Source organism: Leucopleurus acutus (assembly GCF_964270905.1).
Source record: "Leucopleurus acutus genome assembly, chromosome: 11".
NCBI classification, from domain to species: domain Eukaryota; kingdom Metazoa; phylum Chordata; class Mammalia; order Artiodactyla; family Delphinidae; genus Leucopleurus; species Leucopleurus acutus.
Genome location: NC_139152.1, coordinates 46334063 through 46344356, shown reverse-complemented (window position 1 = coordinate 46344356; position 10294 = coordinate 46334063). Strand labels below are relative to the sequence as shown.

General features: G+C 52.8%; 1 protein-coding gene across 1 annotated transcript; it reads left to right on the top strand.

Annotated features, from left to right (window-relative positions):
- The first annotated feature begins 4545 nt into the window (after window positions 1-4545).
- ARHGAP9 (Rho GTPase activating protein 9) lies at window positions 4546-10035 on the top strand. The gene is made up of 16 exons (XM_082850295.1): window positions 4546-4817; window positions 4921-5145; window positions 5333-5446; window positions 5657-5761; window positions 5992-6053; window positions 6182-6272; window positions 6478-6618; window positions 6716-6814; window positions 7043-7184; window positions 7287-7394; window positions 7739-7837; window positions 8010-8087; window positions 8235-8288; window positions 8536-8670; window positions 9026-9131; window positions 9766-10035. Exons 2-16 carry the CDS (start codon window positions 4939-4941, stop codon window positions 9935-9937), a joined length of 1713 nt encoding a protein of 570 aa, XP_082706421.1. The 5' UTR covers window positions 4546-4817; window positions 4921-4938; the 3' UTR covers window positions 9938-10035.
- Window positions 10036-10294: the final 259 nt, after the last annotated feature.

Here is a 10294-nt window from a genome sequence, read left to right as displayed (position 1 = left end):
GAGAAAGTCTCTGTAAACCACACTGTAAAATTTGGACTTTACTCTGAGGAAAATGGGAAGCCTTTGAATGGTTAAGTCAGGGGAGTGGCAGGCCATTTTTATGTTTTAGAAGCATCACTCTGGCTGCTGTGCCAAGAATGGACTGGAGAGGAGTAGAACTATATGCAAGGAGACTAGTTCAAAGGTCATATTATCTGGGCTGAAAAGGGCGGTAGTTGTAGGGATTAAAGGAAGTAGACAGGTTGGAAAGATTTAGTAATCAATTAAATGTGAGTGGTGAGGAAACGAGAAATTAAGGTTGGCTGCCAGGTTTCTGGCATGGGCAATTGGGTACATCCTCTATGTACTCAACAGATGATAGTATATCCCCTATCATAGTGATTATCACACTGTATTTTAATTGTTATGAGAGGGCATCTGTTTGTTTTTTTTTTTTTTTTTGGCCACGCCAAAAAATGAGAAATCTTAGCTCCCAAACCAGGGATGGAACCCATGCCCCCTGCAGTGGAAGAGCTGAGTCCTAACCACTGGACCGCCAGGGAATTCCCCAAGAGAGGGCCTCTTAATTGACAATGCCTAGCACATGGTCCTTGCCCTGGCACGTATGGTAGTAAGCATGCAATAAATATTTATAAATTTAAATTTAACTTGGGAGTTCCCTGGTGGCCTAGATTTTAGGATTCCGGGCTTTCACTGCCATGGCCCGGCCGGGTTCAGTCCCTGGTTGGGGAACTGAGATCCGTCAAGCAGCATGGTGCAGCCAAAAAAGAAAATAAATAAATAGGGGCTTCCCTGGGGGCACAGTGGTTAAGAATCTACCTGCCAATGCAGGGGACACGGGTCCCAGCCCTGGTCCGGGAAGATCCCACATGCTGTGGAGCAACTAAGCCCGTGCGCCACAACTACTGAGCCTGCGCTCTACAGCCCGCAAGCCACAACTACTGAAGCCCGTGTGCCTAGAGCCCATGCTCCGCAACAAAGAGAAGCCACTGCAATGAGAAGCCTGTGCACTGCAACGAAGACCCAACGCAGCCAAAAATAAATAAGTATATTTAACTTAATAGTTGTACTAGAAGAGAAACAGATTTGGGGGGGAAGCTGACAAGTTCAGTTCAGAACATACTATGTTTGTAGTACCTATGAAAAACCCAAATGGAGTTTTTCAGTGGACAGTGGATTAGACTGGAGCTCCAGAGAAAGATCTGGACCAGAGATATGGTGCCAGCAACGTATGGAGGTCATTTGAGCTGGGGAGAGAATAAGATCACCTATGGTGTATAGAATGCAAAGGGTACAGGATCTCAGACAGACCTCTGGAGTTTAAGAAGCAAGCAAAGTCCTTCCTTATGCAACAGAGAAGGAACTGCTGAAAAGGTCAACTGTGTTGGCTGTTGCTGAGATGTCAAGCAACATAAGGACTGCAGAGTGTCCCTGCAAAGTTAGGGGTGGCCCTATGAGGAGTGAGCTTGCAAAGGTGAGGGAGTGAGGGGAAAGGAAATGGAGACCCCCATTTAGGCAACTTTCTCATGAAGTTTGACTGTAAGAAGGAAGACAGAGATAGGGTGGAGAGTACAGTAAAAGGAAGTTCGTCTAAAGATGGGAGAGACTTGGATATGTTTAAAAGCTAACGGTAAGGAGCCAATAAAGAGGAAAAGGATAAAGTGCAGGAGAGATGGCAGAGAAGGCAGAAGAGGATGAGATTTGAGCACTTAACAACCACCAGATGAATGGATAAATGAATAAAGTTGGTCACTATTTTGGAAGTGGAAAGGGAGAGTTGAGAGGTAAGGTTCTCCACAAGTTGAAAACAGAGCAAACTAAGGAAGACATCACCGAGACAGAATCCCAATACTGGCAGCCCGGGCCTCAAGGCCTCAAATCATGTGTCGGGAAGAGAGCTGGCTCTCTGATGTCACCAAGGGGGTGGGGCACTCCCTACCCAACATCTCCAAAGCCAGACAGAAATCCTCACATCTCACAGTGGAGAGACTGAGAGAAGGGGGAAAGAGGCGTGGTCAGGTAAGGAGGAAGCACAGGCGTGGGGTTTAAAGCTCTGGCAACCGACAGCGGAGGTCAGTTCCCACCTTCCACCAGGGAGAAGCTAACATTAGTCCCCCATTCACCCCCATAAGCTGTCAAAGCATCCTGTACTACTTGTCCATAGTCCCTGATTCAATTGTAATTAATAAATTTATTATGTCATCAGTTAAGATCTGTCTTTAAGCTTCAAGAAGGCAAGGGCTATGTCTATCTCCTTCCCTTCTCTTATCTCCAGTAGCTGACACTGTTCTTTTTACGCAGGAGGTGCTCAGCCGATCCTTGCTAAGAGCATGAATGAATGAACCCACACACTAAAGTATGGTCCCACCCAAGAGGCTTATGTACAGAGGATCATATCAAGGCTGCTCAGCTCCCCAAAACACATCCTAAATTGAGAGGATGGTATTTTCACCTCTTCCTCAAACTCTGAACCCCTCTGTGTTTCTCCCAGCCACTTTCTCTTTCTCTCCAACTTGGTCTTAGTATTTCTCTGGCACTCTGTTTCTCTGTCTTTGTGTTTTTCTGAATCTGCACAGGAAGTATGCAGTTTTAGGTCTGAGGTGATTGGCAATAGAAACATTGGTGCTTGTGTAAATTTAATAAAGAATCACACATTTTTGTATCTTTGTCATTCATTAACTCCTGTCTCTTTGCCTGTGTTCTGTCTCAGACCTGATTCTTTCTCCTCATCTTCTTGTGTCCAGCTCAAGAGTCCCACCACCACCCAGGACCAGCTCCTCTTGTCCCTGGATCTTCTGATTGGCCCCAGAAGGTACTTGGAGGAAAATCACCCAGCTAGACCCCCTCCTCTGATTTCCTGCCTTGCTGGTCTCGAAGCCCTGCTGACCACATCCTCTCTCACCTTACTTACATACTTCCTCATTAGTCACATCAGCCAGGACTTCTCAGCCCCCAAAACCTCTTACTGACCCCCACTCAGGCCCTCTGCCTTACCCTCTCCTCTTACCCCAGGCTTTCTATTCTTCCCCTCTACCCCACACTGCTCTTAGAACCATGTCTCTCTGCCTGCAAGCAGCCACTCCTATCCTTTTCTGGATCTCCCTCACCCCTTTTTCCCATAGGTGACAGTACCGACGACAGTGCTATCGAGCGGGTGGTGGCCAAGTACCTGGGGAAACCTAGGGCTGGGGACCCGGAGCCCTTCTCAGGGATCCCAGCTCTGTGCCCTGCACGCCTTCACTTACACTGGGACAGATGGCCGGCAGGTGTCTCTGGCTGAAGGGGACAGGTTCCTACTGCTTCAAAAGACCAACTCAGACTGGTGGTTGGTAAGGCGCCTGGGAACACCCTCCACCTCTCGCCCCATCTTCATCCCAGCTGCCTACATGACAGAGGAATTCAGCCCTTCCCAGAGCCCAACAACCATCACCCCCAGCCAATCCCTCTGGACTCCTGGTGAGTAAGTCCTCCCCCGTCACCTTCCTACCTCCCTGGCTTCTGGGAATTATTGGAAAGATCCCCTTCCCCGAAGCTTTTGCTAATCCTCTACTCCTACCCCTCATCCCCACCATGGTGTCCCTATTGCCTCTCCTTCCTAGTCTCAAGCCTTCTACATCTCATGTAATTTTCTACCTGCTCTTGTCTTCCCTGTGAGCCCCCAAGATCAGGGACCCAGCCAAGACCCATGGGGGGGGACCCTGCCCCCCAACTCTTCCCATTTTTCTGTTTCCAGGGCCAAAGTTACTTCCTGGCTCCCTGGAGGAGATGCACCTGTGTCAGGAAACCCCAGGCAGAGCCCAGGCTACATCTGAGCAGCCTCCTCCTCTTCCCCCTAAAATGTGTAGAAGTATCAGTGTTAGCAACTTGAGGCCAAGCCCCCTGAAGCCCTTCCAGGAAGGACCAAGTAGAAGATCCCTTTCCCAGGAAGACTTGCTGACAGACGCCGATGCGAACTTGGTGAGTCATAGTGCTTCTTCTGAGCAGTCAGTCAACAGACATTTACTGCTGGGCTTAGTTCTAGGCACATTAGCAAACAGGACAGACAGAATCTCTGCCCTCAAGGGATTCCCATGGGGATAATGAACACATAAATAAGATAGTCCTTGGTACTAAAAAGCACTACCAAGAAGCTAAATGTGGTGGAGGATGAATGCAGTGGTCTAGGAATGCATCTCTGAGGAAATGACATTTAGTTGAATCTGCATAAGGAGAGACAGCCCTGAAACAAATGAGGAGATGAGAAGGAATCCTAGCTGAGGGACAGCAAGTAGCAAAGATCCTGAGGGTACGTGGAACCTGCAAAATGATAGAGGGACTGAAAGGCCAGCTTAGCTTTGCTTTTGTCTCTCAGCCTCTTGACTCCTGGCCCAGGGCAGGGTTTTTTGCTGTGTCCTGTCTTGCTAGCTCAGGTCACCAGCAAGTTTCCTCTAGAGATGGAACTCCCTTGATCTTCCTGAAGATTCAGCCCCTCCCCTCTCTCTTACTTACTAGTGGGTGAAAAATGGCCCCTCCTCTCTCACACTCCGCTAGCAGGGGCCTCTGACCCCTCTCTGTCTCCTTTTACTCTGGAGGATGTGAGGGTGGGACGCTCCTCTCGACCCCTCCCTCCATACACACGGAAAGCCTGTTCCCCTTTCCTGAGGTCCTCTGGTGGGGGTGGGGTGGGGGAGGAGGGAAGTTGGCAACAGGAAGTGAGGAGAAAAGCAAAGACTGTGAGGGAGGGAGTCAAAAAAAAAAAAAAAAAACAGAAAAAAAACAGCTGCAGGAGACTAGGGTTTCTTCCTCAGTACCTGGGTCACCCCAGCCAGGAGGTGGTGGTGAGAAAATGGTGGGGGAGAGAGGAGGACATGGTTAGGAGAGAGAAGATCGGGGAGGGGCACAGGTAGAATAACTACCTCTTTCTTCCCCCTTTCCTTGCAGGCAAGACCCCAGACCTTCATGTCAGAGCCCCCTGTGTACTGCAACCTGGTGGACCTTCGCCGCTGTCCCCGGTCCCCACCCACAAGCCCTGCATGTCCCCCGCTGCAGAGGCTGGACGCCTGGGAGCAGCACTTGGACCCCAACTTTGGACGCTGCTTCTACATAAATTCGCTGACTGGCTGCAAATCCTGGAAGCCTCCACGCCACACTCGCACCCGAGAGATGGTGAGACCTTCCCTCCTGCTGGTCCCTTGTCCCTTCAATCTCCTTCTTTCCCCTACTGATCCCCAAAGTAGTATGTTTTCTCACTGGGACTCTCAGAAGATCAGACAAATCAAAAAATTGTTAAGAAGGGTGTCGAGAGCCGATTGAGGTGGCATCTGGATGGAGTTTTGCCTTTCCCTCTCCCCAGAACCCTGGCTCCATGGAGGGGCCACAGACCATGAATAAGGACAACGGTGTCCTGCAACCTCAGGCAAAGGACTCAGAATCTGGCACAGGGACGCCAGGACTTTTCGACTCCCAGGTGAGATTCCCCCCCCCCCGCCCCCGCCCTCCTGATCACATGCAGGAAAAGCCATCGTTTTAGACTTTGTCTTTTATGCAAGACATTCTTCTTCAGTACCCCACCACACCCCCTGACTCACACCCCCACATCCGCACCCCTCTTCCCCCTACAGCCAGGGACTCCGAAGTTAAAGTTTCCTCCACCTGTTTCTCCAATCCCCTCCCCCAGGGTTCACCCTCCCTCTGCAGACTCGCCTCCCAGCTCGACCCCTCAGACCAGCCTTCGGCTCTGCAGTCCCCTCGGCCGCTGCCGCAGGTCCTGGACGACCCCCATGTAAGTCTCCCGTTTCCTTGTGAACGCGAAGATCCTCCCTGCCCAGCCCCCAGTTCTTGCCCCTTCAGAAAAGTCTTCCTCTTTCTGAGCGTTCTCTGGGTATCTTCTCTTACCGAGCACCGCCCGCTCAACTTTAAAGGACCTCACTCCTGGGAGATCCCCTGGGGAAAGCCATGGTGACTGTGGGGGGCTCTGGGGGGCTTATTGATACCTTTCCTTCCTCTTGCCAGGAGGTGGAAAGGTCGGGCATGCTCAACATGACGAAGATCGCCCAGGGCGGCCGCAAGCTCCGGTGAGAACTGGGAACACAGCAGGGGCGGGGACTGTCGGATTCCGCGGGTAGCGCCAAGTGTTGGGCCCTCGCGGACGCGAATGTAAATGACCTCTGCACTATTATCACTGACCCCGCCGCCCCTGCAGGAAGAACTGGGGCCCATCTTGGGTAGTACTAGCGGGTAACAGCCTGGTGTTCTACCGAGAGCCACCGCCGACCGCCCCCTGCACCGTCTGGGTGAGTGTGAGGGAGGGGAGCGGCGCGGGGCACGAGGGGTTCCGGCACAACTTCTACAGGCCTCAGGCCTACCGAGGGGGGGGGGGAGGGGGAGGGCACGTCGAGAGGAAGGAGCGCAGCCTCCCGTGTCCTCGCAGTCCACCGGGTGAGAGGGAGGCCGTGAGGGGAACAGCGCCGTGGCCTCAGTTTCTCCCCGGATCGCCAGGGACCAGCGGGTAGCCGACCCGAAAGCAGCGTCGACCTGCGCGGGGCCGCCCTGGCCCATGGCCGCCAGCTGTCCAGCCGCCGCAACGTCCTACACGTGAGCGCTCTCCCGCTCATCCCCGAAGCCCCGCCCGGCCCGAGGGTGCGCCCCCAGTTTCCCTCACGGGTCTCCCGCTGGGCCTCCCTGCTCTTTATGCTCCTTCCCGCTAACTCAAGCCCTTTCCCCGCGGGCCCCTCAGATCCGCACGGTCCCTGGCCACGAGTTCCTGCTGCAGTCAGACCACGAGGCCGAGCTACGCGCTTGGCACTGTGCACTGCGGGCGGTCATCGAGCGCCTGGTGAGATGGGTGGGAGGTGGCGGGACAGTGTCCCGGGAGAGGCTTGGGCGGGCAGAAGGAGTGGAGAAGGAACTGTAGGATGTGGGGTGGTGAGGGACAAGGTGGCAGGTAGAGCCCTGGGGTGGGCCTGGGATGTGTGGGACCCCAGCAGCTGACAAGGGGGGTGCAGATTTCTCTCCTAGCTCTCTTCCAACCTCTGATTCGGCCCATCTTGCTGTGCTGATATAGGATCGAGAGAACCCCCTGGAGCTGCGTCTGTCCGGTTCGGGACCTGCGGAGCTGGGCGAACTGAGCGCGGGGGAGGACGAAGAAGTGGAGTCCGAGCCGGTGTCCAAGCCACTGCTGCGGATCAGCAGCCGTCGGAGCTCCAGTTAAGGGGCAGGCCTGGTGGGCGGGGTCTGGGGGCTTCTCCCTGCTCCTCGGAGCCACAGTCGCGGCTGCTCTCATGCTCAGATTCCACTTGCTTCCGCAGGTCGGTGTCTGGAAGGAGCTGAGCAGAACCGGGTACGAAACAAACTAAAGCGGCTTATCGCAAAGAGACCGCCCTTGCAAACCCTGCAGGAGCGGGGTCTGCTCCGAGGTGAGATGGGCTGGGCCACCTAACGCCCTTCTTCGTGCCTGCTTTAGTGTTTTTGCAAGCACTTTTATTTACATTCCGGATCTCGGCATCAGCCCATTTCATGGATGAGAAAACTTCAGCGAGGCTCAGAGTAGAGCTTCCCAGAACTAGATCAGCAGACTTCTGAGACCACTGCTTTTCCCCCCTGCAGCTGATTGTTGGGGGGAGGGGGTATACTTCCTTGCCCAGACCTGGAACAGGCAGGCAGGAGAGCCAGCCCAACTTTGGGGTGAAGACCCGTGCTAGAAAGAGCTTTCATGGGTGACGCTGTCACTGGCTTCCCACCTCACTCTGTGCCTCCCCAGACCAGGTGTTCGGCTGCCAGTTGGAATCACTGTGCCAGCGGGAAGGGGACACTGTGCCCAGCTTTGTGCGGCTCTGCGTTGCTGCTGTGGATAAGAGAGGTCACTTTCCCAGAGACCCCAGAATCTCCCCTTCTAACAGGCCAAGGCCCAGAACTCCCCACCTCCCCCATCCTAGTCTTCCTTCTGCCCTTTTTTCACTCTACCCTCAGATCCCTCACCAGCACACACTTTAGAGCAAGAATCCTTATCTGCTCCCTGCCTTATCTCCTAGGTCTAAATGTGGATGGCATTTACCGGGTGAGCGGGAACTTGGCAGTGGTCCAGAAACTTCGCTTCTTGGTGGACAGAGGTGAGGTGGCTCTGGGCAGGTGTGGTACTAAGAACTTCATGTATCAGAATCACAGGTGGTTCTGAGTGAGGGAGCTGGCAGAAAAGGGACGTCTTCTGTCTTGAGCTACATGTCTTAGTGCTTGATCTCTTCTTATACATGTTGCAGAGCGGGCGATCACCTCCGATGGGAGATACGTGTTCCCAGAACAGCCAGGACAAGGTACTTACATGGGGGCCCTTCAGACCCTTAAAAGTCACCCACATCATCCCTGCTCCCCGTGGATTCCCCCGTGTCCTGCTTCTGGGGGGTTGTCCCCATCCTGATTTCTGCCGTCTTGCCCCACTGTGGACCCCTTAGGCATTCCTGTGGTCTGCCTTAACTGAATCTTTTCCCAAACTCCTGATCTCTCAGTTTCTGGGTCCTTCTGGCCATTTCTGAGCCCCTCTGTACCTCCTTCTCCTTCCAGAAGGCCGATTAGATTTGGACAGTGCTGAGTGGGATGACATTCATGTGATCACTGGAGCCCTGAAGCTTTTTCTCAGGGAGCTACCCCAGCCTCTGGTGCCCCCACTGCTGCTGCCCCATTTTCGTGCTGCCCTTGGTAAAGGATGGGAGCCTTGGGCAATACCCTTGATATGGGGTGGAGGGGAAGTGGGGGGAGCATGAGTGATAAAGAATAGAGTAGAGGTTCCCTTATACTCTTCTGTCCCATCCTGAGCACAGAGATGGAAAATAACTTTCAACTAATGTGCCAACTCCAGTTGTTGTTTTGCTGAGTGTTTCGAGGGCTGAGTTTAAAAGAATTCTAAGGTTGCAGTTGGGCTCAGCAAAAAAGAAAGCTGTGATAGATTAATGATGTCTTCACCGAGCATGGGAAAGAGTAGTGAGTTTACCCACCCTGCCCTAGCACCTTCCCTAACCTCACTCCCATGCCCTTCCCATCACTCTCTCTCTAGCACTCTCTGAATCAGAACAGCGCCTCTCTCAAATACAAGAATTAATAAGCTCAATGCCGAAGCCCAACCATGACACTCTACAGTACCTCCTGGAGCATTTATGCAGGTCAGGAAGACTGAACATCTTTGTTCATGTTGGGAGAGGGTGGGATGGGGCCTGCAGCTGGGACTCTGTGTTCAGATGGGGTGAAGGTAGGGAAACACCTAAGTTTAGTGGGTGATGGAGGAAATAAGCAACCTCTGTGCAGAGCACATATTACCAGAGTCAAAGCCTTTTTGCTCAGTCAGCATCAAATGGGGAACTGGGGACCAAGACAAGCCCAGGGATGCTGTGAGAGAAATAAGGAAAATCTCACCCTCTCCCTTCCCTCTGCTTCTTTGTCTTTCACTGGGACAGTAGGGATGACTTATTTGGTGGAGTTGGACCTGGGCAGTGACCTCTGAGAGAGCATAGCCATTTGAATTAAAGCCTCCCAAATTGTGAGCAGAGAGGACTCTAGGGGCAGTCTCTGAAGTTGGGAAGAGGTGGGTGTATCCTAGGTTGTATCTTCAAGTTGTATCCTGAAGGCTTCTCCATTGGTTTCATCTCCGTCCCCCTGGAGGCTCTCTCCTTGATTTTCTTCAGCCACGGCATGGAGGGATCCCAAAGTGAACTCTTCCTCAAACCTCTGAAGGGTTAGATTTGTTTGCAGTGGCAAGGCTGCTGCCCTATGGCCCTGTCTCTTGGCCTTTGCCCACAGGGTGATAGCACACTCAGACAAGAACCGCATGACCTCCCACAACCTGGGAATTGTGTTTGGACCAACCCTATTTCGACCGGAGCAGGAGACATCTGACCCAGCGGCCCATGCCCTCTACCCTGGGCAGCTCGTCCAGCTGATGCTCACTGGCTACACCAGCCTCTTCCGCTGACTGGGGCAAGGTAGAAGAGAAAATGTGTTTCCGGTGATTTCTGTTGGATAGCCTTTGGTGGGGGTTGTTCTGCTTTGAGGATATCCCTTTAAATCCTGTGTCTACCAGATGACTGTCTCCATCTTTGTGAGTCTGACCTGAGGGGTTGGGAAAGGGTGAGGAAGCTTCTCTAAAGAGGGAAGTGGATGGATTAAACCCTGCTTCTCTAGTTCCCTGTCATTACCCCTCCCCCAAGATAACATATAAAGTAGGGCTCTTTCTGATGCAGTTCCTTTATTATCAGGAAACAGTGTCATTATCAAATTCCTCCCCAAATATGGTTAGACTGTGTACAGCCCCAGCCCATACCTCCCATCC

Coding starts and splice junctions, on each gene's coding strand:
- ARHGAP9 (XM_082850295.1), top strand. CDS start 4,939: ATGTCAGAGCCCCCTGTGTACTGCAACCTGGTGGACCTTCGCCGCTGT. Junction 6,815..7,042: donor GGGCGGTCATCGAGCGCCTG/GTGAGATGGGTG, acceptor GTGCTGATATAG/GATCGAGAGAACCCCCTGGA. Junction 8,289..8,535: donor CCCAGAACAGCCAGGACAAG/GTACTTACATGG, acceptor TTCTCCTTCCAG/AAGGCCGATTAGATTTGGAC.